The sequence below is a fragment of the Trichoderma evansii genome (assembly GCF_050947405.1).
Source record: "Trichoderma evansii strain SZMC 28006 chromosome Unknown GGI43scaffold_1, whole genome shotgun sequence".
NCBI lineage: Eukaryota > Fungi > Ascomycota > Sordariomycetes > Hypocreales > Hypocreaceae > Trichoderma > Trichoderma evansii.
Window position 1 is genome coordinate 2,462,474 of NW_028145205.1, and position 25,197 is coordinate 2,487,670.

Sequence of the window (25,197 nt, forward strand, 5' to 3'; positions counted from 1 at the left end):
AGCGAGGGATTGGTCGGCGCCAAGGAAGGCGGCCGATGCGGTGAGGCTTCTGTAAGGCTTCCGTGCATATACACCGTCTCTTCTACACGTGAAGCTGCCATCCATCTCATACTGTGTCTTGAACGAACTGAAGAAGCCAATTGTGGGAGCATCAAAACGGCCCATCAAGCATGAACCATGGACCATGCTGGGCTAACCAGGTCCCTCCGCATAGAGCACATCATATTGCGGAGGAAATTGCTTAGAGACGATCTCATCCGCTCTCTCTAATTACTACAAGTGGTCTCTGCTGTTTTGCATCACACAAAAATCAGCGTGAGAAATAATTTTTTTTCACTCTATAAAACCCCTGACAGCTGCCCCCCAAAGATTGTTGCCTCTTTCGGATAGCTTTGCTGGAGCGCCCCTCTCCCAGCCGCGAGTGGCTAATTTCGGTAGGTCGCTTCTAGCGCCTCTTGTTTATTTTGTGCTTGAGCGATCCGAGGGCGCTGTTCTCAGGGGGCGATGTATCTCACAGTGCATCAGTTTTCTATACCTTTTTTTTTTTTTTTTTTTTTTTTCTCTATGCATGTCTTGGCCTCCAAGTTTTTTTCGTCCTGTTTGAATGCGGGGCCCTGAGATGCAGTTGATGCGCTGTCAAGTCTATACATGCTTTTGGCGGTGGAGATTTGCACATGTGTGTCTCACAGCAAGATGGCTGTACTCAGTTTTGTTCTGATTCCAGTAAGGCTGATGGGACACGCGCAACACAATAGCAGCTACTTGTATGTTACAGATAGTCAGACAGTCACAAGCATCATAACAACCAATTTCATCTTTTGTCTTTACTCTACAAAACAGACTACAAACGCGATGCTTCTCTTAAACATTTAAGATTTAGATCCGCAGCAACTGAACTAAAGAGATTTGCAAACTAGCGCCCATCTTCTTTTTGCGTCATGCCCATCTCGCTTCTAAACCACGGCGCATCTCCCCCATCCCAAAAGAAGATAAACGGCAACACCTGTTCGCATTGGCCAAAAAAAAAAATGCAAGACAGAAGAAAAAAATGAAACGACTTGTCTCAGAGATGCGGTTTCTAAGATTATTACCGCAGGCGGTCTACGAAGCGAGGAGTGATGTGCAGTATGCAAGCATCGTGATTATCTAAGACAATGTCGCAGTTGCGAGCAGTGCGAGGATACTGTACTGTATATTAGACTACTTTGCAGTTTGTAGCTTATGCGTCTTTGCAGCTTCTCTTTTTGGCGATGTCGATTTCGATTTCGGCCGAGTTGGCGAGTTTAGAGCATTTAGGCGTGTATTACTCCGGAATGCCAATGCAACCGCATCTTTAGTTTCAGATGACTGGAAAAATACATTTCCGGGACAAGCTGAATAGAAGAATAGTATTTTCCATTTTCAACGCTGCCTTGGCTTTGTTGTTCGCTGCCTATCTATGTACGCGTTTGCACCTATACGTAACCCTTCAACTACGCCACCACCAACACATCACCACATCCCGATATAGACACACAGCATGAGGAATTAACCACCACTATTACGCGTACCATGGGTAGCATTACCACCAAAAATATCCATCTGCGGTTATCTTTGTACCTGTAGACACAAACACGAGCATGCACTGTAAGCATCTTGCGCGAATTCAAAGACAAAGACCAAAAAACAAGGAACAAAGAGCAAGGCTGCCTGCTAGGCATCTCCTGGTAGGTACAAAGACAAACCTGGAAGGCATCTGCGTCGCCGTGTCCGACAGCGACAAGGGGCCTGTAATACGGAAATATGCCTATTTCGTTTGCATAAAACAAGAACAGCACCCTTGTCGCTCTTTTATCCTTTTCTCATCTTCAGGTCACCTTTATCAAACAGAGCTCGTATGTGACAGTATACGAGTAATAATATACTATTAATGACAGGTAAACCCTGTTTTTAAACTCTCCTGAACAGCTATACCATGTAAACAATATCATGTACAGTGTATGTAAGTACTTGTAGCTCGTACAGGATCTTCTCCCGTTTGCGCGTGGCAATAGCCATTTTTTTTCCCACGTGCGGGATTGGATGACACACATGCCCCTTGTCTACGTACATACGGTACACGTATCTTGTCGATGCGGTCAATGGATGTGTCGAGATGAAGATAAATTGGCGCAGCAGAGTTGCAGTGTGTGCAGCGAGACCCTGAATTGGGAACCTTATACTGAAGTTTATACTGAAGTTATAGTGCTCCTTGCCCTATAAACCTACTTACTACTGGTCTAACGTTAACTGACTGCCACCACACTCATTTCATCTCACGCGCTCATTCACCATCACTTGACAAATATGGAAGCTCCAGACATAACCACCATAAAAAATCATCGTGCATACAGTACACACACCGCCTTGAAAACTTCAATCAGATTAGCAGTAATATGACCAGCATTAGATGTTATAACAAGCTTAGTGGTGTTATTCCCATGCACATACTAACTGCCTAGGCCACATGTCGGCAAGTAGCTCCAAGCTCCATACCTGTGCATGTACAACACATCGTCAACTCCACCATATCGGAGCCTTTGGAGAATACTGAGAAGAAAAAATCTCACCATCACCATGAGACTTCTGCTTTCTCTTACAGTAATCGTTTACCCCTCCTCAACAAAAATGAATGGCTCTCAATAGCGTTGTTTACGTGTCTTTTTTTCATGTATATTTTTTCACCTCCAATCAACTCTTTCACAGCCCAAGTCCCTCATACAAGTCCATAACCCTCACTCAACCAAGCAAGCGATGCCATATATCACAGTCATACCAAAACCCCCACAATCCACCAGCTAAAACTCATCAGCCGTCCAAGATCTCCATCTCCAATAGCCGTAGTACCGCTAGCAGTATCCCATACGCCGTCACGCCCAAGATACCCACTCTGGGCATCGACGTGGACATATACTGTACACATGTCAAGCCGTCACTTACAGGCATGTTACCCGCATAGACTAGCAGCACTGCTAATGCATTCAACCCATTCACGCAATTCTTCATCAGTCGGCATTATCTTTACTCGCAGGCCCCAGAAAAGCCCGACTCTTGTACACCGTGTTCCTGGCCGACCGCCTTCCACGCGCCAGGGGATGCCATACTTTTTTGTATGCAGGAGGAGAAATCTTTTGCCCACCCGGGCCCACGGAAAACCCTTGCAACGGCACACACCAGCTTACAAAGTACGTAGCATCGTAACGTCGGTGTAGAGACGTCTAAATTCGCCTCAGTAACAGGTCACATCTAGAGGGGGCTTTGCTCATTTCACACAAAAAATAGTCTTCACTTGGCGAAATGGAAATAATTCAGAAAAAATATGTGCAAAGGTCCAAGAAAATGTCTTCATTGGTAAAAGCATCATGAACTACTTAGCGTAGATAAAACGAAGAAAAATGCACGTTTGCCAGCTGCTGCGCCGATCGCATCGCGGCTTTCCATCCCACCTCCCTAGAATAAAAAGCAGAAAAAAAACGCCAAGAGTGTCATATTCGCATGACGATACTCTTCTCATGTAATCCCCACGTAAGAATGAAAAAACGCCATCTGTGCAATGTGCCCCCATTTTTTTGTTATGCCATATGAAATACGCCGCCTATAAAAAAAAAAAAGAACAATGATGTTGATAAAGGACAGGAGAGAAGGGTAAAAAAGGAGAAGGTTGCAGCGCCGTCCGTCATAACCCGCAAAAGCGAAGAAAATAGAGGCCAGCCGCTGGTCGGAGCGTTCGTAAAAAATGAAAGGAATGTGGACCCAGTATTGGGATTGAAGCAGAAAAAAAAATTCGAGAACGAATAGAATAGGAGCGGTGTATGGGCCTGCTCATACTCTGATGCTTCGTCGCCGAGTCAAGAAGCCCTGGCGAATCCGTTTTGTCGGTGACAGGGGTGACGCATCGCTAACCGGCGACAGCGTGGCGGCTGAGTAGCTGCTGGCTCTCCTTGAATTCATGGCTGCTCCTGGGTAGGAAGGCAGAGCTGGCTGTGGTGACGAGATGCGCGGGGTGCTAAAGTGGTTCTCCTCCTTTTCCTCGCTAAGCTGCTCCATAGGGCCCGTTTGCAGTGACAGTCCTTCTCGAGAACGCGAGGCCGAGGGGTTCAGATTAGGCCTGCTACGCTTTCTGACCAGGCTGAGCGTCCTCTTGAACATTGCCGCCGTCTTTCGGAGCTGGGGCTCAGGCTCTTCCGGCTCTGGTTTTGACGCAAAGGGGTCCATATTGAGGAACGAATTTGAGTCCTTGTCGAAGGTAACCGGGGACATGATGCTACTTGAGCGAGGAGGGTGCTGGAATACTTTGGCTGACGATATGGAAGAGACAGACTCCTTTCGTCTGCTAAACGCAGGCTCGGTTGATATCCTTGTAAGCTCGGTAGCAGGGCGCTCTGAACATGAGGTCTGTGATCTTGCCCTTCGAGAAAGCTGGACAATGCAGGGCTTTCCTGAAAAGACAACCGAGACTATCCGGGCAGTGTCCTGGCAAGTCGGTGGCTGTTCTTGCACCTCTTGTGTGTGCTCGCTATCGGAGCTGTAGTCGCAATCGGAGAAGTCGTCGGCGGAGGAAGAAACATCCTCTTCTGATGAAAGGTAGAGGAGATGCGGTGCGGCGGGAGTGAGGACGGGTCGGTGTTGTGAAAGCTTTTGAGGCATGGTGGCCAGCAGGCGTGAAGCTCTTAGAGAGCTTCTGGGAGGTAGAGCTGGTGCCTTTGATAGCATAGTTTCTGATTTGGTGGTGGTTGGCGAGATGTTGTCGAATTGGGCCATGTCAGTGGCTGTGGTTGTGGTACTAGAAGTCTCTAAGCTTGGTGGAAAGCTTCTTCTTCTATACAATGTTCTCCTGGTGTGGTCCTGCCCCTCTAGAGTATGGCTGTGTGGAATGAGATCGTCTTGGATGTTCGTGTTCGAGTGATCCACCAATGACATGTCCTGGTGGATAGGCGAGTGCTAGGAGTAGGCGAGGGCTCGCAGACGCAATAGCTGTCAAGACGATATTGAGTTTTTCGTGCCCGTCTTAGTCTGTTGGTCGCTTCGCAGGGATGATCCAAGACCAATATAAAAAAAAAGTTGAGAAAGAAGAAAATACGAGGGAGAGACTCTGGTGAGGTGGATGGGAGAATAAGGCGTCAAGAAGGGAAAGGGCGCTGGAGGGAGACTGTAGAGAGGAATGCAAAGCTGCTGTTCTCGTCTCGCGCAAAAGAAGCGAAAAGGGAAAAATGAGAATAAGGAGAAGAGAAGAGAAGTTTTCCTGTTCGAGAAGGGAAAAAAAGAGAGATCATGTCTCTCCGCTGGAAGGGGGGAAAAGCACATAGATAAGTAGACTGCTCGTGTTGTATGCATCGCAGGCATGGCATGTTCCACCGTCTGGCACGCGGGCTGCCGTGCACGCTGCGCAGCCCGCACTGGGTACATCCAGCGAACGGCGCCCGGGCCACGGCGAAGCGGACCCGCCTTCCACCTTGGCGTCTCCTTTTAGTCGAGGTGGCAGGGGTTCTGAAAAATGGGGGTGCGAGGGTAGGGGGATCCACTACGAGCACTAGAGCACTAGAGCACTATGATGGCCCAGCACAGCACAGCACAGCACAGCTCTGCTCTGCTCTTTGTATTGCTTGTATACCTTGTACATGCCGCTGGTATGACTTGTACTCTTCCCGCCTCGCGCACTTTATTACGCAAATGTCACTGACGGGCTCCCCTGCCACCGAGTCGTTTCACAGGCCTGCGCAGCCAACTGGCAGTGTCTTCTACCTGGTATGATGAGTGCTGCCAACGGAGCGAACAGCTGTTTCTGTCCACGCGCGCTCCTCACCATTTCGCTTTCGTCCAAGCTGTCATATTTCGACGCAAAATGTGACTGCAGCAGATAGAGTGAGCAGAGTTGAGTTCAGTTGCGCATCCATCGCCTGCAGCGCCACCTCCAACTTCTCCAAGTTCCAGCCTGTGGCTAGAGACTCCCACGGCGCTCAATGCCTCGCTAAAGCCTCCCAAGGCTTCTCTTCCCCCAGCCTCCGCCTGCACTATGCCATCATTCCAACAAACGCTAACGTACGTCTACTGCATCCAGCGGGCACCTTTAATCGGCGAGTCTTTTCCAACCTGTCAGTAGCTCAGGCGAGGAGAGTCACGACATCAGCATATTGCTGCCCTAAGTTCTGGCTAGTCCTGCGCATCGAATGCCCAGACATGTAGGTACATGTAATAATGCTGCTGCTTGCTATGCAGAGCAGGTACTGCAAGTCTCAAGGACTCCTCGCAGATCCCAGGCCGTAGTTGTGCTGATCCTTCTCTCCTGGCACCTGAATTACATACAAACTTGAACCAGGTGGGTAAGGATAATGGGCGGATTAGAAGAACCCTTGAACATCACTCATTCTCCAGAAATTGTCAACCCTAAATCCAGCAGCAAGCAGACACGGCCACCACAGGGCAATGGGAAAACTCTTTTCCCCACAAGCCGTCGTCCGATGCACCGCCTGCTCTTCTTCTCGGACCCTGGCTGGCCCGTCCAGGGCAGCCACTGAAAGGCCATGGCAGACGCCAAAGCCGTCGGCGCCGTGACTAGAAGCCTAGACAAGCCACAGCGGAAGCAAACAATCGAAGCATCAGCAGCTCAGCACCAAAGCCAAGGGACCTAGGGGACCTCAATTCACTAGTACCATGCCGGGCAGATCGCCAATCTCTGTCACGCGGTATTCTTAAGTGGCTACCTATATCCATCCAGTGACATTGTATGTACAGAATTGGCTGGGGATGTACAAGGCGCATGTAGCTCGTTATTAAACTGCTTCCCACCTACTGCCTGTAGTAGGTAGTACTGACGTTGCTCGGCAATTCACGTCTCCGCCAAAGCACAGGGTAGCATCCAGCCGCAGATCGTCTTGAAGCAGATGCCAGCATCCGAGACGGTTCGTGGGAAGACGCTGGTTGCCGTGCTGGGGGCGGGCGTAAGAGGATGACGCGAGTTGCTAGCACGGCATGTATACTATGCTGGGGATGCTGGTATGTATAGAATGAATAGAATAGCGGTAGTAGGCTTGCTAAAGAAGAGCTAAGATGGCTGATTGGCGACTTCAGCCCGCCTTTGACGATGAATTGCCGTGGCGGGAGGTAGTTGGCTACTATTCATGACTCGACACATATCAAGGGATAGAGTACATGAAATTGCCCGCAACAGCACGTCTAGCAAAGCATCCATCATGCGATATAGGCCTCAGCTGTATTTTAATCAATTACATGTGTTTCAAGATATTTCAGGATATTTCAGGCCGTTATGTTATTATAAAAAGCCACGGCCAGGCAACCAAGTAATATTTAGAAGCATCGGCCAACACACATTTCCCAAAGCATAGGCCAGCCATCGTCACCAACACATGGCTAGCCCAGCATATCCCATCTCTTTTTTTACTTTTTATTCGAATAATAGGAAGCCCAAGCGCCTCCCTTCTCCTCCTCTCCACCCCTTCACCATTTACCATTTAATTATGTATCTTGTAATTAGTCCCCACGGCTGACTGCACTGTGGTACACAAGAATAGCTGCATGCCCGCAATATTAAAAAACCTGCCGCACAGACTGCGCCCTCGACGCAGGGCGAAAGGGATACATGATGATCAAGGCTCTTTCGGAGTGGGTAATTTAATTTTCCCGTTGCCTTGTACGAGTCCACGTGTTTGCGGGTGTGTGTGTGCGTTCGTATGCAAGAGAGACGTCGCGGAGTTCTCCGTACGAGATACGGCTACCCTATCATCAGGGCTGATCAGAGACATCCCGACACATCTGCCTTTTGCCTTGAAATTCTCCTTGCTAGTACGAGATCATCAGACCATTAGATAGATTCGTATTGTCTTTCAAGATGTGAGGCAGTCTCCGGGCCAATCCCCTCCATCCACCTCATTGCTGCAGCGCACCGTCAGTGTGTACATCGCGCCGTCGAATTGAAGTCCAGTACTAGTAATTCTCTCTCCCGCGATCCAATCACATATCGCCATACAACCAGACTTCAGATTCTAGACTCGAGATTGCAGCTCTGCTAGCCATTTGATTACATCAGAGCATGTTCAAGTCTGCTCTCTGACTGGCCCTGCCTATTTTTGTAGCGCCGACTTGCACACCCACTCGTCACTTGCTGGCGCTTCTCAGTTAGCCACCACGCCGTCCAACCATCTACGAATCACGGCACTGCAATGCTGCAGGAGATGCACATGAAAAATTCCCCTCGTCCCTTTTTCCCTGTTTCCTCTTCCTTGGCCTGCGAGCTACGGACTGTTTATCTGTACTTGCATATATACGGAGTACATTTATGGCGTTGACATCCTGTAGGCTAATATGCTGGCAGCTACCTCTCTGGCTCATTTGAGCTTCAAGTAAAAAGTCTATTGTGGCCGTATGACCAAAAAGGTATCACTCTATCGCTTGTACAAACCGAGATCGCCTCTACCGAACCCCTGATTTACAGCACCCGAGTCGCACCAGATTCCACGGCTCTGAATGCCTCCGTGCGCAAGATAGGCGATTGATTGCCACGCAACGTGTACGTGTGCACGGGACAAATTCGAAACTCGAATCCATCTACTAGTGGTTGGCAAGTGAGGGAGCCCAGCGAAGGAGATAGATAGGCCACGCTAAGACAAAGACAAATACTTCAGCTCTCCTCTTTCTCCAAAAACTAGTGTTGCCCATTTACTTGCTACTCCCTCTTGAAGGATTGCAGCCTTGGAGCTTGGACTTTCACAAGACCGACCTCGTATCTGCCACAATGCATGTCTCAAACAAGACGCCACCAGAATAATAATATGGCGATAAGCCCAAAGCCCTAGCAGCCTGATCAGTGGCACACATAAAGTAAGGCTGGAACCTGCTAGTGCCGCAGAAACGACCATCTGACAGCTACCACTCGCGACGTGCAGCGCTTCAAATCTGTACGTCACTTTCCCGCATCTCGATTGCGCCCTTGTAACAAGTCCCGGAGGCCTGAGATCCCGAGTGTAATGGGTATCTGAACAGTAAAGCTGTACTGTATGCAGCCTTTGGTAGAGTGCCTGAATCTAACCAGCCGTTGACTGCGAATCGCCCAGCGATCATGCTCTAGTCTCTGGAACAAGGCACGACTCCGTATAGATCCTTTCGACTGTCGAGCATCAAATCCATTCTTACGTATGTTGCCACCTTGATGTCCATCATGACACTGAAATAGTAACAGCATTAGGCATGACAGATCTTATCACCACTTTTAGATACGATGGTGCCTACAGGTACCATCTTGGTGCTGCTGCCAAGGGTACAAGAGGTACCTGAGAGTACGCACGAGCTGGAGGGAGGCCCCATAGATGGCGTCATGATGGGGCTGACACCCTCTGTTGACGCCAACCTTCCTGCATGCGCCACACCTTCTTACCATTAAACCTTCTTTTTGGCGGGGGGCCTGTGCTACGGGACAGCTCACCAGCCACAGCTCCTCCAGCATCCGTCAGTCAATCTATGTCACCCTATGCCTCAACCAGTTTAGTCGCATCTCTTTCTTTGGCAGCCACAATAGAGCCATTCAGAAATAGAAACTTCGCGGCGTCGAACCACAGCGGCTGTGCAGCTCCAGCTAAAGATTCCACAACTAAGAAAACTCCGAGAATAACGGAGAATTAGAGAATATTCCTAAAATAGGGAAAAGAGAACAATCTAGGCTCTCTTGCTTGGGCATCATACCGAAATTCATCCCAAAGCCCAAGGTACCTTGATAGCGAAAAAAAATTCAGACTCGTCATTTTCTTGCCCATGGACCCCTCCCGTTTCAACATCAGCCTCGAGCGTTTCAATCAACGGACGGCTCGCTGGGCCCCCCTTCTGCAAGGAACCCAGCCGTGCCCCTGGCGGACGGAAACGTTTTGTTTGACGATTGTTCCTTGATAGTAAATTTTCTCCATCACCCAGCTAAACGCCAAGGCGAAACAAAACCTGATACACGGCACGGCGGACTATCCCGCGTGGGCGCAATATTTTTTATCTTTTGCGCAATGATATGTTTGAGATATAGAGATTTGCTTTCAAGAGATGTTTAGTGAGCATGCCTTTTGCCTGCGTATATGCCGTGCGTAGAAGAGAAATGCATGTATTGCATTCGTAGTCTATCACATGCTACTGCATATTTCCATCTATTATTGCTACCATTATTTCTATTCTTATTACAAAAACATAATTTTTATAGACATATTCTATTAGCATTCTCAGCATAAATAGAATTAGATACTGATAGATACGCATGCAAGCAAGCATTATTCGGAAGCTCCCCCAGGCGCTGATTACTTGCTGGGGATACCCACCTCTTGCCATCTCAAATCTCAAACACCTACCTGAGCTGGTTTCATCCTCCGTCGAATAGACCAGAAAAGATCGGAAGCAATCGATCAAAGCAAGACACAAGGACATGCCATGCCCAATGTCCATACAGTATTCACAGTATCGCAGCCCTGAAAAGTGACTTGCACATAGCGTAGGCTATTAAACATTAAAAAAGCCATCTTCCAGAGCTGCGCCCAGAAAAGAGTCCCTCCCCCAAACTCAAAAAAGAATCCGACTAAGCCTCATCTTTATCATCTGGCTCTAAATCGGGAAAATACCTATTTTTTGTACTCCACTAGTCGGCTCAAGAGAGTAAGAGACCAAAAAGTGTCAGACTGGTACCGTCCAGTTGGTTGGGCGGAGAATGACTAACACCACATGGCGCTGCCATAAGCTTATCGTCACGCCCTCACACCCAAAGGAGTCATAATCCAGGCTACAAATAGAATACATCATATGATAAGGTTAACCGATTGCCTTAATGCAGATCAACTGGTTGCTGCTATAATAAGCGCGGATGACGGATCTTCCGTAATGTCAGAAAAGCTGGCAATATACCGCACAAAAAAAAAAGGCAAAAAATGAAGCAAATCAAGCTAAACCAAAGAACTTGTATAGAACTTTTTCGTCAACGCCGACGAAGATTATGAACCGACTGATGATGTACCCCTAGTATAGTCCCAGATCCTTCAGTTTTGTTTTCTATATTACAGCGAATACTAAAGATTAGAAATTGAAGGTGGAAGGAGAAAAAGAAATTAAAGAAATCAAGGCATAATAAAGCACAAATTGCTACCATCAATCATCATGCCTAGTATATGCCTCATGACCAAAGCCCCATGACACCGAAGCGGGCAAATTGCCTCAAGAAAAAGAAAAATGGAATAGTAATAGAAAAAGAAAAATTATGGCCAAAGTGATGGTGGCGGCCGCAGAGAATCTCCACCGCTGCTCGAGGGTCGCCAAGAGTCCGATGCAGCAGATCCCCTGCGCCCAAACTCGTCTGTCATGCCGGGCGGTGGAGGCAGAGGCAAGAATAGACCGCTGCCATCTCCAACCATGATACTGCGTCGAACCTCGCCTCGGTTCCATCCCTCCCCAGTGACATCTGCTGCCAGACCGTAGCTGCTGACGGGGCGCCGCAGTGCCGGGCCTACGGCGGTTAATGCGTCAACTTTGCTAAAGTTCCATTTACCAAATTCGTCGGTCTTGGTGTACACTTCGAGGGTGGTGACTGGCGGCGGAGCAGCAGGTCGCAGGTGCGCTGCAAATGGGTTATTGGAGCTGAATCGATGTGCGGCTGGTGCACGAGGTGCCATGAGCTGCCGAGGAGACGGAGATTTGGGAGAAGTTGGAGAGGCTGGAGAGGTACCGTATGGGTTGTAAGTAGGAGAGGCTGGCATTCCTGGATATGCCATGCGGGTGCTGTGAGTCGAGTTGTGGGATGGGGTTCGCATGTGTGCTCCCGCGAAGCCAACGTTGGGAGGAGGCAGCCCCTGAAGTTGCTCGGGGAACGACTCATCGTGAACATAGAGCCTGCGCAGCTTAGGCATGGACCCAGAAAGGACTGATGAGGCGAGGTAAGTGTACCAGCTAGCCTTCATGCTGGCATACACCTCCTTATCTGACTCGGTAGAGATCTCGTAGCGTAGGATTTCGAGGCTCTGAGATGCGAGCAACCCGATGCCTGCGTTCTGCGGGAATGCTTCAATCACCTTGGCCTGCATGGCCAGAGTCTTCAGATACGGTGCCATCGTCAAGATCTCTTGAAGTCTTTGCGGGTGGACGCCAGTATCGATCAGTGTCAAGACCTTGAGTCCGCGCTGTGTCTCTGGCCAAGCAAGATACTCGATAAGGCCGGCAGCCGTCACTCGAGGCGTTGCTTCCATTACGAATTCCTCTAACGAGGGCATGATAGGCCCCGTTCCAGCTGTCAACACTTCGTCTGATATGCTCTCCGTCTCGGTCATTTTCAGAGCCCGAAGGTTTTGCAACGAGTTCAACACCGCTCTCATAGTCATGGTGTCGACGCTGACGCCATTCAGCTCCAGAACCTCAAGGCGAGGCCATACCTGGCCCGTAGCCAGCGCTGCCAAGCTCCGCTCCGAGCCGGCGTTGTACGTCATCTTTCGGATGTTGGGACATCTGGCCTGGACTTCAAATCGCAGCGTCGAGCTGCTCGACTCATCCGAGAACATGCCCTCTGGCAGATCGACATACTTGAGACTGGGTAGAACGGCAATGGTCTGAGCCAACTCGACCTGGCAGTACTCGCGTATCTGGTAGGGCGTCTTCAAAAACTCAACCTTCTTGCCAAGGCGGGTTGGGTCTTCGCGAACAGTGCGCCGGAACAACCTGAGTCTTGCCTGAGCTGGATCCTCGGGAATGGCATTTCGGTCAAATCTGGTCTGTTTGCGCCTCTCAGCCAGCCAGGCCTCGAGCCTGCAGTAATGGACCTGATCGATCCGAACGCTGTGGTACCTGAAGGGAGAGTCAGCTAGGAAACATGCATAAACGGTCTCGGGGCAAAAGTCTCAAACAGCAACTCACAATGACTTGATGGCCGTCTCATGCCAGGCTCGATTTACCTGCGAACAGTGGGCCAGGTCGCGCAGGTCACACAGCATGCACCCGTTGTCGTTTCCGCTCTCCTCACACGCATCATAGGTCTCATCGCGAGAATGGGGGCAGACGAAGCCAAATATCCGCTCGAGAACCGTGGCGGGAAGAACAGCGACGAGTTGACTCGACCTCACACTGGGAGGAAAGAATACCTGCCGGCCGGTACTAACAGGACGGCGCAATTCAGGGGGGCTCGCGAGCTCCAGCTTCTTCTTGTCCTTCCGCCGAAAGGGGAACCTCATGGTGATGATGGATTAACTGTTCCAAAAATCAAGCGCAACTCAAACCAAAATGAAGTCAAACTGAAGTGGCAAAGGTATAATGCGCGGAAACACAGATGCAAGAAAACGAAGAAGCTGGCAAACGTGGTAGACGCGTAGCGAAGGACTGGCGAAGAAATGAGAAACAAAGAAAAGAAAGAGACAGAAAGAGAAAAATAAGCAAAGAGCTGACGACAAAATGTCTAAGAAAGCGTGACAAAAAGCGATGCTCTGGACCAATGCTGATGATTCAAACTTGTTTTGCGCATCCCTTGCAGCTTTGTGCCCCACGAACAATCAACGAGGCTGAAATCGGGGTCCCCTCCCGAACAAGTAGCGACTGGTTCGAAGGTGTCTCTCACAAGCAATGCAAAAAAAAACGAAAGGCAGAAAGGGGATCGAGGCTTCAGGCAACAAAAAATGATTGACAACGGTAAGCTGAGCCTTTATGGCTGTAACCCAACTTCTGGAGTTGATGCTGGGATTGGATGGATGCCTTAGCAGGAGAGGAAGCAGGCAAGAAGCAAAAATTGGGTAGCAAATGGTGAGGACAGGATTCAAATGCCAATTGGCAAGGTCCTGTGTCTGTGCCTATTTCCGCACGCCACAGCGGCAATCGGGCAGGCTCGAGGGGTCTCCCGTCCAGGGGCAAGAAACAGCTGACAGCGCCGGCAAGCCTCTGAAGGGGGCAGCCTCGAACGCGGTTTTAGCGATGCGGTGCCCTGGGCCAGTCTTTTCCCCGCATAATTTCGCGGCCGCTGGAATCCATGGTGGAACTCGCGCCAGTTGGCAGCCAGGCGCTAATATGCACTGGCTCTCAGTGGCCGGGCTGTGCCGCTGTGTCCATGTTTGCCTTGGTCCTTGCACCTGGTCATATAGCAATCTTATAGCCCTACCCTGTTGCATGTCCTCTTTGGCCTGTGCGACGAGCGTGAAAGCTGTGCAGCTCCAATCAATGTTCCTGGATTTCATTTGAAATTACGAGTTACCCTTGTATTTGCAGCTGAGCAGGCCAATCATTAGCTTTATACCTTATGCCGCATAAATATGCTTAAAGGATCTAGCGGAACACGACCGATTGCCGCCATCTCGTGTCAACATAGCATCCACTTGTGATTAGGTACCTATCTCTACGCATTCATTCATCATGGCACTGGATTTTAACTCCAATCAGAGTATATTGATACGTGCTCACGTAAATATAGATAGATCTCTCCATCCAGCTACATAAAGAACACTCAAGACACCGAAACAACGTTATTATCAACACTTGTCCCATACCGCCCATCTATCTAACTCGTCTCCTGGTTCAGGAGCATGCCAGGTGAATGAAGTATACATACAAGTATAATACAGTATAAGGCAGAATATGATTAAAAAAATTGAGGCCAGGTTGGCATGACTTTCCTGGCCCGCGACACTGCCATTCCATATGCAGCTCAGTCTACCCGGGACGTTGTCTCATAACAGTAACTGCCTACCCTCCAAATTTTCCCCAAATTATTCCATATACCCGTCGTCAACCGCCCGTCATCATGGTCGCAGAAGACATGTCATCATCGCAAAGGGCGATTCATATTAGTTCATTTGCTAGAAATGCCCTCATGTCCAAAATAGAGATTAAAAATTGTAAATGCCCCCCAACGGTAGCAAGTGCTTTAGATTCATAAAAAAAGAAAAATAAGAACGCTCATCACCATTACAGTGCTCGAGCCGTTTAGCCGCCGAATTCTTATGAGAGAGATGTGGTTGTGCTCTTATAAGACTTCTCGATGGCACCACAAGTGGTTAATTTAAGCCTTGCGGGATCTGGCAGAGGCACCGTTGGTCTTGGCACCAGTGGTAGTGCCGCTGGTCTTGCCGCTGGAGTAGGTAGCCATGTGGACAGGGTCGGGGAGAGGAGCCTGGCTCATGCGTCGCAGAGACTTGCGAGTAGTAGCCTTGCCGTCCTTCTTGTAGGTGGCGAAGTAGAAGGAGATGAAGAGGACGAGGTATGAGCTGAGGATACCAATGCCAGCAAAGGCAGCAAACTCCTCACCGGCGCACTTTCCAGCGTTGGGCATGGAGGGGAAGTAGGTCGAGGTGAAGTAGGTGTAAGAAGCGAAGTAGACGAAGCCTGTTTATCAAGAACGAATTAGATAATGGTCAGAGGCCGAGAGAAATAAACAACGGGGATTTATATCACTTACCCAGGTCAATGATGAACTGGATGATCTGGAGACGAGTAACCCACTCCTTCCACCAGATCTTGACGCCACGAGCGCTCTGGAAGTAGTACCAGTACATGACAACGTGCACAGTCAGGTTGAGGACAATGGGAACCCAAGAGACAGAAGTCAAGCCAATCAGCTGAGTGTAGCAAAGAAGAGCGGTGGCACCGTGGTGGTAGCAGTGGAGGAAGGTCAAGGGCTTCTTCTTGAGGAACAGGAAGACGGTGTCGAGCAGCTCAAGGTACTTGGTCAGGTAGTTGAGCTAGAAAATCATTCATCGTTAGCCATACCGCCACGTTTCGCGTTTAGACACGACTTGACTTACGTAGTAGAGAACAACCACAGGCTGAGTCCAGCCGCCATCGTGGTCGCAGATGGCAAAGAAGATACCCTTGCGGACAACAGTGGGCAGAAGCTGCTCAATGAAGAGAGCCAGGAGGAAGCCGCTGATGGCAGTCAGGTAGAAGTTGTGGATGAGGAAGAGCGCCTTGAGTTTGAAGGGCTCGCGGTTGCGCATCAGCTCTCGGCCGCCAAAGATGATGAAGTAGTAGATGACGATGAAGATGGACGTCGACTTCAGGGTGGACATGGGAGTCTCGAAAGGCACAAACTCGAAGTCATTGGCCGAGTAGCCAACGACGGCGGTGAAGAGCTTGTCAAAGATGGGCCATAGGTGGATGCCGAAAGGGCGATCGAGGGTAGGGAGCGGCAGCTGCTCGTAAAACGTAGCGGGAGCCGACATGATGGGCAATCGGAACAAGTCTCAGACGGGACGATCCGAGCACTAGATTCCTGCGATTCAATTGAAGAAGAAAAGAGAAAGGTCTCTGGACACGCGACGCGACCAGTGAAACGACTTCCCAAAAAAATATTAAAAGAAAAAAAGGGGATTGCAATCGCAATTGCAGTCCGTAGATGTAATCGAGGCAAAAAAATTGCACACCGAAGGAATGACGAGAAAAAGAGGAGGGAAAAGGATTAGACTCGACGAAGCCAACCAAACTCCGAGACGAAGACAATGGCAACTCTCTCGCGGGGGGGATGGAGAAGGAGGAGAGAAGGGAAAAAAAAAGGTAGGCGGGCAGATGAAATATAGTTGGTAATACTTAGCACGGGAGAGTCGCCAGTATGAAGCACGCGCGCCTCGACACTAGCCTAGCACAGGTTAAGGCGGCTCATCCCCTATTCAAGAGTGGAAATTTGCATATGTACACTTGGCATCACCGCCAGTAGCCCAAACAACCTCTGGCACATGTGATTGGGCACGCCGGAGATGGGAAAGGCTGACCAGCGGGGGACAGAAATACAAGGAATGCGAGGCTTTTAACACACACGACAAGATCATGCACATTTATTATTAAGATTCACTTGGTAGAATAGGTGTTCATGTTGTGGTTTTATACGCGCGTATTCATCTTGCTGTCTCTGCTATTCTGTCGCCTTGGTACTTGGTTGGCTCTGTAAGATCTTGTTCTGGCACTTGCACGTGACCTCGGCCCGGGCAGTCAGCTTTGCTGCCGGATGCCACCGTAATTTCGGCGCTGCGCGGACGCCGGGAGCGAATGCCATGGGATTATTGACGCAAAGCAAAGTAAGACAAAAGCAAGGAACCGACAGGAACATAAAGTGAGCATAGGCAGGAACAGTAGATTAACGATACGACGGGATGAGGTCAATTCATGCAAGGGCGGCAGCTGAAAAGTTGGTGATGGTGGGAGCTGAAACACCCAGATTTAGTGCCGGCCTCGTGCCCATTTCGCCCAAGAGCTCCAAATGCCTTGAAAAATTTCTTGGGCTGCGAATTGCTCACCAATTAAAGCTTTGTGTGTGTCATAGTTAACAATGCTGTTAATTGGCATCATAACAGTGCATAGAAAGACCTCGGAGGATCCGATACGAAGAGAACAAATGCAAGAACCGCAATTGGCAAGACGGCGATCCCGACGCACTCCGTGGCTGGGATCACCTTATGCCGGAACCGAGGATTTCTTGCTGGTTGTAAACCCTCCTCGGCTGCCTAGGTACTTATAACAACACCACTCAGCTCAAGGTAGCCAGAGGGCAGTATATCAATGGAGCTATAGAGCTTTATCAATCTGCGCAGCTGTTGCGGAGATGCTGCTTCCATCTGATAGCCTATTAGGTTACCGCTCGGCATGGACCTTCTTTCGGCATCAGGAGCTCGCAATGCGTCTCTCGTCGAATAGAATCTGGCCTAATTCAAAACCCACATCATCAGAGCAAATCAAATCCGTACGCGCTCGCACAGTCTGCACTGTATTAATACACACCAATTTACACCCAAGTGCAGCCCCGCCATAAAAACAATTCGTACTGTCCCTCCCCCATCCCGCCTTCGCCCGGGCAATCAGGCAATCCCCACCAACTTAGTCATCCGGCGGCTCAGACGATTCTGCTCCAAAACACCTCTGCCAACCTAGACCAAGCCCAAACACCAAAACCAATCTCTCCTCTCTTCGCCAAAAGGCTCTCTCGATCTTCGTCCTTCAGCCATGCAGTCCGCCCTGTTCCGCGCCGCCACCCGTGGCTCCTCCATGGTCCGCGCCGCCGCTCGTCCCGCGCCCTTCACCGTCCGCTCGGCCGTCGTCGCTGCTCGCCCTTTCAGCATCTCTGCCTCCCGAAAGGCCGAGCACGCTGAGGAGACCTTTGAGGAGTTCACTGCCAGGTGAGGCTCACCTTATACGCCCTTGATTTTACATTTTACGCACCGACGGGATGGGGATTGGGGCGCAATGCGCCGCGGAAGAGATATAAAACGCAAGAGGAGGGAAAAAATAAAGTGGGCGGCACAATGGGACATTTACAGCTTTTTTTGCGGTCGTCCGGGGGTGGAAAAGCGACCCAATCAACGACGCTCTACATCCTGCTGTGCTACGCTGTGCATACCGATTGAACCTGTCCAGTGGCTGACGAGTTTATGAAAAAAATTACAGATTCGAGAAGGAGTTTGATGCTGTGCAGGACGTCTTCGAGCTCCAGGTAAAAACGCCCTCCACAAGCTCCAGCTAAGGAATCGTATGATTTGCTAAGTCATCTTTTAGCGCAACCTCAACAACGCCTTCGCCTACGATCTCGTTCCCTCACCCTCTGTCGTCGCCGCTGCCCTCAAGGCTGCCCGAAGAGTCAACGACTTCGCTACCGCTGTCCGCATCTTCGAAGGTAATGGCCCATCCTCACCTTTCTTTCGTTGTTGAATTGAGGAGTCACCGGCGTCTCCACCTTTGACATACACATATATCCTCATGTATATACATGAAAGAGCTTTTCAATCATGCATATACACCTTCATGCCTCTCCCCTCTTTTACTTTTTCTTTTTTCCTGCCTTTTTTTTTGTCAAGGGAAAAAAATTACGTCATTTTATCTAAAGCCAGCATGCTGACGCAAAATTTAATATATAGGCATCAAGGCCAAGGTCGAGAACAAGAACCAGTACCAGCAGTACCTGGACGAGCTCAAGCCCCTGCGAGAGGAGCTTGGCGTCGAGCTGAAGGAGGACCTTTACCCCGAGGAGAAGTAAATTTCTTGCTGTCCACCGAGGATTAAGAGAGAAAAGAAAATCTGTTCAGAGTATTGTACATGGTATTATTATATTTGGAGGGAAGAGAACAGCGAAGGTGCTAGACGGTCGATGGGAGGGGAGCTAGTGGCGGCATCCCAAACCAATGTGTCATTATAGTTGATGAACCCGTAGTGTATACTGCTCCCTACTGTTGGTTACAACGTCTAGTTGTCTCAACAAATCTTAAAACAAAAAGAAGAAGCAAAAAAAGGTTCACAGATCCCTCCGCTGTGTTGTATCTTATGATGTACTAAATTTTACACCCATACTCTGTCCATTTATTTGTTGATAGCGTGTGCTACATAGATCTGCATATCGGCTCTTATATGATGATGCCCTGAGCAAACCTTCCTTTATATACCATTTTTATGTATGTATCCATCTTAAACCCTGCAGTAAGGCAAACTACCTTTGACCGACATCCTTCCAATTGGAATGTTGAAACGCAAATCAAGAACCAAGGAAAAAAGATGAATCCCTTTAAAAAGACGCGATAAAAAAAAAAAAATAAAGACAGAAAACAAAAGAGAGAGCCTGGAGATACAGCACTCTCATCCCCAGCCCCAAGCACCAAACGACTCAACACGGAAAAAGATAAGTTGCATGTCCACTCCAGCTCCCAGTCGCAGTTAAACGTCACAAATACAACGCGCGTCTCTTCCTCACTATCCTCTTAGATGATCCCACCTGCCATTTCCTGGCTGTTGGCCATAAAACTGCATACCTTCGATACCCGCAGCCGGGCTGGCCCCTCTGCTAGCTGGACCCCCATATGCTCGGGCAATTGTCCGTGGACTCATCATACCCATGCGAGGACTCCGTGGTACGCTAGACTGTCGAGTCTCCCGCCGCCCATTCTTGAGCTGGCGTAGCTCCTCACGAGCACGATCCAATTCTATCTCTCGCTCTTTAATTTGGAACTTGAGCTCTGTAATCTGCTCGAGGTAAAGTTTGGTGGTATTTCGCTCCTGGATCTCATGGATTCGAGCAAAGTTCTCGGAAGCCTTTTTGGCCAAGTCCTCGTTCTGGCTTCTTAACTGGTTATTTTCTGATTTCAATCCAGAAGCCGTATCGCCTGCATCCTGATACAAGCTCCGAATATACTCTGCGTCCTTGTGGGCGTTCTCTAGGCGCTTCTCAAGAACAGCAACCTTGGCCTGTGCTTCCTGCAAGAGGCCCTCAGACTTTGCCAAAGGTGTATCCTGCGGATCAGAGGCATTAGAGTCTTTTGTTAGTCGTGCTACAGTAGCCTCCAACTCTAGAATCCTCTTTTTTGCTTTTTCAGCTTCCTTCTCGGATTGGTTTGCTGCAGACTGCATCGCAGTTTCGATTTTGCGCTTCTCAGCCTCGAATCGAGAACGGTCTTGCAGTGCAGCACGCTGTGACGTGTACATCTTGTGCGCTGTTCTCTCGTAATCTTTAAGCTGCCTTTCAAGGCCCGAGATAACTGCTTGATATTCTGCCTCGCGATCAGTCGCTTCAATACGACGTTCATACTCGGCAAACTTTATGATGTCAGACAAAATATCTAAAAAGAGGACATGATGGAGGTATACCTTTTCTGCCAAGATTTGTAAGACTGCTTGAGGAACGTTAACCAGTACGTCTGGGCGAGAGGTATCCTCTTTTGGCGTGGCGCTTTCCAATAGAGTCTTTACTTCGTCAGATAATGGAGGCATGCCCGTTCCAATTGATGAGGTCATTTGTCCAATGGAGAGCACTCGTGGTCTTTTGTTATCAAAATCATCAGAATCATGCTAATAAACCATACAAGTTAGTAATTCATAACTATACATTATGCCATTCCGCAACTGCTGGAAGCTGCCTTACATGTTTGCGTTTTCGACCAGTTTCCTGCTCTTGCTGCGAAATTGTTGGTGGTATCTGTGACTGAGAATGGACATAGACGTCAAGGATGGCCTCTGGGACAGGTATTGGATCCCACATCGGCGTATCCTGATCGCTTGCTAGAAATTCTATGAACAGAGAAGCAATCTCATGTGGCTCTTGGTAGCCGTGGTTAGGACTCTCCACCAGACTCCAAGCGCGTACAATCGCAGAGACCAAGACGCTTTTTCGCTCTATTGGAGGCAAATCATCTGGTATGTGGAGATCGATGTGCTCAATTGAATGAGTTGTAACCAGGACCAAGACAAGCTGGCGTCTATTTGTGCTGGGGCTTCTTAATAGCCCGTGTGCGACAGAAGAGTGCCTAAAAGTGTGGTCATATCCGATTACGACATCAAACCCCCGAGTATCGACATCCTCAGTTGGCAGCGCTAGAACGAGTTTAGAGCTTGAGCCACCAGACGAGAGATCTGATCTGCCAATGGCTTCACAGCTGAATTGCATCTTGAGGGATTCTGCCAAGTGAGAAAGGAGGCGAAGGAGTTCTGGTGAGCGAGCAACGATCAAAATGTTGGAATGATCCTCAATTCCACTCAAGAGTTCAAATATGAAGTTGAACTTTGGGTTAGCATCGCAGCAATATTTTGCTTGCTGTGCTGGAGGTAGCATTTCAAGGTCGCTTCCCACGATATTCTCAGGGTAATCACACACGTTCAACAAGTCATCGAATAGCTCGTTAATACGATTAACCAGTGATGGATCAGGCTCTGAGTAGTCTTCGCCACTGAAACACCTGTTAAATTCCAAGAAAGGAACCCTGTATTCAACTATTATGCTGTTATACCTCTGGCGAAGGCTTGCTTGGAATGGGAGCGTCACTGTATACTGTTGGAGCGCAGCTGGTGAAAGCTGTGCCGCAGGAGGAGATGCCGATGATTCGGTAGGGCTTGGTTCGCTGTGAACCTGCTCAGAATGTATAGGATCTGAGGAAGGCTCCTGCATCAGGGGTTCGTTAGGATGAGTGAAAGATAGCAGAGGGATATCTTTGTAAGCTGGCTCCGGTTGGCGACTTATGTCCGCAAGGGAGACTGTAGTTTGCTCTGCCTCTATGGGTTCTGTTTGTACAGATTCAGGGATAGACTGCGGTTGCCCGGACCCAGATCCGCCATAGGCTGGGCTAAATATGTCAGCCAATTCTTCAGCAACAGATCGTCGAGGAACTGAGGGCTGTAATCTGAAGGTTGTAGCAGAAGCACTGTCCTTCTCGTGTACTGTCCCTTCAGATGCTGCTTCCACATTTTCAGAAGGCGCCTTTCCTTTAATAGGAAGCGGTCCAACACCAATGGGTAGTTCGGACGAGTGCACAGGTAGCTCAGTATTAATATTTCTTGTGACTTTCTCAGCTGGCGTAACATGCTCTTCCGGCGCCCCCGTCGATGACTGATTAGGTTGCATCTGATGCGATTCTGGTTGATCGACATTGTATGATGCAGAAGTGGACCCAGCGTCAAACTCATCTAGGCGAAATATTGCAGAGAGCTCTGCATCCAATCTCCGTTGAATCCTTTCGGAAGCTTGCTCAGGAGTTTCATTTTCCATCTTGCGGACTTTATAAGAATTTAAGGGGGTAATTGGCTTAATCTGTGAACCTGCAGCCGCCGCCAGACGGCTGTTTCCTGATGCTGACGTCGGTGGTGGAGACTTGGCAGTCTTTGATTGGCAAGCTGAGATCGAGATAAGACTAAGATCTCTCGCGTCGATGGGCTGATGGGGTGTGGTGTGAGATTTGGGCAAGCTTCCCGAAGACTCGCTTTCTGTAAGAGGCCGAGATAGTATTTCAAAACTGCGAGAGACTATTTGAGCAGCTTGAGATGCCCCTGGATCTGACGCAGATGGAGTGCTAGAGCTGATAGTAGACACAATCTCTGCGACAGGATGAGCAGGTGATTCGAAAATCCGGCTAGTTATAGAACTCTCCAGGTGCTCCAAGACAAGTGGGATTGGTGGTTGGGTAAGAAACCTTGGGCTTGCGCCTGATTGCGTGAAGACAAGTACTGATGACTCTGACGATATTACAGGTTGTGATGCGCGGGCAGCAGGTGTGCCGTGTGATAGAGATGGAGACAGAGTAGGGCTGTTTCCTTCTATAATTTCCCCTGGTTGATCAGGCTGATGAGAAGGGATGTCCGAGCTGACAGTATCATGAAGCTTTTGAATGCGATTTTCAGATGCTTTCCCCTGGGATGTTGCCGTTGAAGGGTCTTCAAGAGAATCTGGAATGATACGAGAACTTGACTCAGGTGAACAGTCTTGAAGCTGAGATTCAATTAACCTAGGAGACGACTGCAGCACTTCCCTTGGAATATGATTCTGAGTTAAGGATCGATTTGTACCTCCCTGGGAGCCCGAAACGGTTCCTTGACTGTTTGGTACAAGGGAGACACGACTATCCTCGCTCTCAAGTTCGGCGAGCGACTGCGAGGATTTGCCACTCGACTGCGAGCCAAGAACACTCAGATAATCAGCACGGTTAATATTTGAGTTCTTGGGGATCTCCACTACCAGAGCCGAAGTAGATCGTGCGCGATATCCTGAGATGTCTACGTCAGGTAGATCTGGAAGTTCAGAGGGAGTAGAGATTGAAGGCGACGAGACGAGAGATGCTCCGGGCTCGTCACACAGAGATCCGCAGGTGTCGCTTCTAATAGCTTTACGAGGGCGGATAGAAGATGAATCGGAAGAAGATGAAGCTACAGAGGGTGAGCGTTGGCGCTTCCGCTGTGGTGCGTTGTTGACCTTCACTGGGCGACGCCGGTGAGCAGGTCGCGGCGGTTGGCTCGCGTCACTCTCTTGATCTAATGTGGATTCCTGTTGCGCTTGCTGTTGCTGTTCCTGGTGGTTTGGCAGCTGCACTGGTGACGGCTGGCCTTGCCGTTCCTTCAGACCCGACTCTGGCTCTGAGTCTGATGCTGGTTTTGGCTGAAGCTGCTGTTCAAGCTGCTGGTCAATCAGCCGTTGTTCCTGGCGGTCCTTTTGAAGACGCTGAGCCTTGACCCGTTCCCATTCCTGTAGGGCCAAAGTTGTGACTTCAGAGCTCTGTACACTTGTTAGCGAAGTGTCCGTTTGCGCGCGCAGGCGTATAAGTGTGTGAGAATCATGTTAGACAAACCCAGGTAGGATCATATACTTGTCCGGTGACGGCGTTATCGTCCCATTCGACAAAATATTGAACACGGCCTCTCACGGTCTTTTCATCAAGGATACGCCTGATGGTATACCAGCCTAGGTCTTGGTCCTGGTCAGCGGGCGGTTTGCGATTCTTGGACTTCTTTGCGGCTCCTCTGCGTGACCTCGGCATTGGCTTGAATGAGATGAGTTAGCGGGCAGAGTGAGTTGCCTTTGAAGCTGAGGAGGGCGAACCAGCTTTCCGGCACAGAAGCTGCTACTGGTGGTGCTGCTAGCCAGACGGCCTGCGCCAAAAAGCCTGGCGACACAGCGCTCGACGCTGTAGAAAGTATGTAAGTCGAGCGCACGACGATTGGAGAGACGAGGCTGAGGTGCGCCAGCGGCCCACCAACGACGACGATTTGAGAAGGTCTGACAAGGGAGATGCAACAGGAGTCTCTAGCCAGGGAGCTGACTGGCTAATCACGTGGAGGCGCCAGCCTCTAAATTTCAGCGAGTCGAAAGGCGCTGGTTGGCGGGGCGAGACGCTGAGGAAACGCGCTGACGGTGATAATCTTGGTACTGAGGCGGCCGATGTGAAGATGATAAGAATAGTGGTGAGCTGGGCGGTAAAAAAAAGAGATGGATTATCAAAGTGAAGAGAGAAGTGATGGAATAAAAAGAAGGAGAAGAAAAAAAGTGTTGCAAGAGAAAGGGTCAAGTCTTGATGGTTAGTGGATGAGAAGGCGTGGGCCAGGGCGAAAACGAAAAGTTGAATGTTGGAAGAAGAAGGAATCTCGTTTGGACGCCAATAACGTCTTTTCACAACCGTTTGGGCTATCCTTGACGTGCTTAAATACAGTGCCAACGCAGGCGTGTTTTTTGTCACCCATTCAAGAAAAAAATAATAGAAAAGGGTGCGTGCGTGTGCACAATGCTGAGCTGGCAATTAAAAGATGGTCATTTCCTCGTCAACTTTGTCTAGGTCTTTGTACATATAGCCGGCTGTTCCTCCACTCTTCCCTGCCGACCCAGTATGCCTGGCCACTAATTATTGATTCAGTGCCAGCTCACTGCATATCACGAGCAGCGCTGCCATGCAAAGACCCATAGTAGTACTGCTACTTAGGGAAATCAAAGTGTAGAAATGACATTCATCTGATAGT

The 25,197-nt window shown here is 49.4% G+C and overlaps 5 protein-coding genes across 5 annotated transcripts; 1 reads left to right on the forward strand and 4 right to left on the reverse strand.

Moving 5' to 3' along the window:
* Positions 1 to 3,340: 3,340 nt before the first annotated feature.
* GGI43DRAFT_391261 (uncharacterized protein) lies at positions 3,341 to 5,305 on the reverse strand. The gene has a single exon (XM_083204421.1). It carries the CDS (start codon positions 4,936 to 4,938, stop codon positions 3,841 to 3,843), a length of 1,098 nt encoding a protein of 365 aa, XP_083066421.1. The 5' UTR covers positions 4,939 to 5,305; the 3' UTR covers positions 3,341 to 3,840.
* Positions 5,306 to 10,849: 5,544 nt separating this feature from the next.
* On the reverse strand, positions 10,850 to 13,840 carry GGI43DRAFT_25684 (uncharacterized protein). The gene is made up of 2 exons (XM_083200911.1): positions 12,895 to 13,840; positions 10,850 to 12,825 (listed from the first exon to the last, which is right to left on the reverse strand). Exons 1-2 carry the CDS (start codon positions 13,206 to 13,208, stop codon positions 11,250 to 11,252), a joined length of 1,890 nt encoding a protein of 629 aa, XP_083066422.1. The 5' UTR covers positions 13,209 to 13,840; the 3' UTR covers positions 10,850 to 11,249.
* A 926-nt stretch (positions 13,841 to 14,766) lies between these two features.
* On the reverse strand, positions 14,767 to 16,400 carry GGI43DRAFT_25732 (GNS1/SUR4 family-domain-containing protein). Its single transcript, XM_083200922.1, has 3 exons — positions 15,762 to 16,400; positions 15,416 to 15,698; positions 14,767 to 15,342 (listed from the first exon to the last, which is right to left on the reverse strand). The coding sequence occupies exons 1-3, from the start codon at positions 16,176 to 16,178 to the stop codon at positions 15,020 to 15,022; spliced, it is 1,023 nt and encodes a 340-aa protein (XP_083066423.1). The 5' UTR covers positions 16,179 to 16,400; the 3' UTR covers positions 14,767 to 15,019.
* A 1,549-nt stretch (positions 16,401 to 17,949) lies between these two features.
* GGI43DRAFT_378784 (cytochrome c oxidase subunit VI) lies at positions 17,950 to 18,976 on the forward strand (the record flags this gene model as incomplete). The annotated part of the gene is made up of 4 exons (XM_083202744.1): positions 17,950 to 18,122; positions 18,391 to 18,436; positions 18,499 to 18,616; positions 18,858 to 18,976. 4 exons carry the CDS (start codon positions 17,950 to 17,952, stop codon positions 18,974 to 18,976), a joined length of 456 nt encoding a protein of 151 aa, XP_083066424.1.
* A 707-nt stretch (positions 18,977 to 19,683) lies between these two features.
* GGI43DRAFT_378785 (uncharacterized protein) lies at positions 19,684 to 25,110 on the reverse strand (the record flags this gene model as incomplete). Its single annotated transcript, XM_083202745.1, has 6 exons — positions 19,684 to 20,523; positions 20,575 to 20,775; positions 20,849 to 23,962; positions 24,036 to 24,227; positions 24,287 to 24,371; positions 25,106 to 25,110. The coding sequence occupies 6 exons, from the start codon at positions 25,108 to 25,110 to the stop codon at positions 19,684 to 19,686; spliced, it is 4,437 nt and encodes a 1,478-aa protein (XP_083066425.1).
* Between the last annotated feature and the right edge of the window lie 87 nt (positions 25,111 to 25,197).

Coding starts and splice junctions, on each gene's coding strand:
- GGI43DRAFT_25732 (XM_083200922.1), bottom strand. CDS start 16,178: ATGTCGGCTCCCGCTACGTTTTACGAGCAGCTGCCGCTCCCTACCCTC. Junction 15,699..15,761: donor CTGTGGTTGTTCTCTACTAC/GTAAGTCAAGTC, acceptor ATGATTTTCTAG/CTCAACTACCTGACCAAGTA. Junction 15,343..15,415: donor CCAGTTCATCATTGACCTGG/GTAAGTGATATA, acceptor CTTGATAAACAG/GCTTCGTCTACTTCGCTTCT.
- GGI43DRAFT_25684 (XM_083200911.1), bottom strand. CDS start 13,208: ATGAGGTTCCCCTTTCGGCGGAAGGACAAGAAGAAGCTGGAGCTCGCG. Junction 12,826..12,894: donor GAGACGGCCATCAAGTCATT/GTGAGTTGCTGT, acceptor CTCTCCCTTCAG/GTACCACAGCGTTCGGATCG.
- GGI43DRAFT_391261 (XM_083204421.1), bottom strand. CDS start 4,938: ATGTCATTGGTGGATCACTCGAACACGAACATCCAAGACGATCTCATT.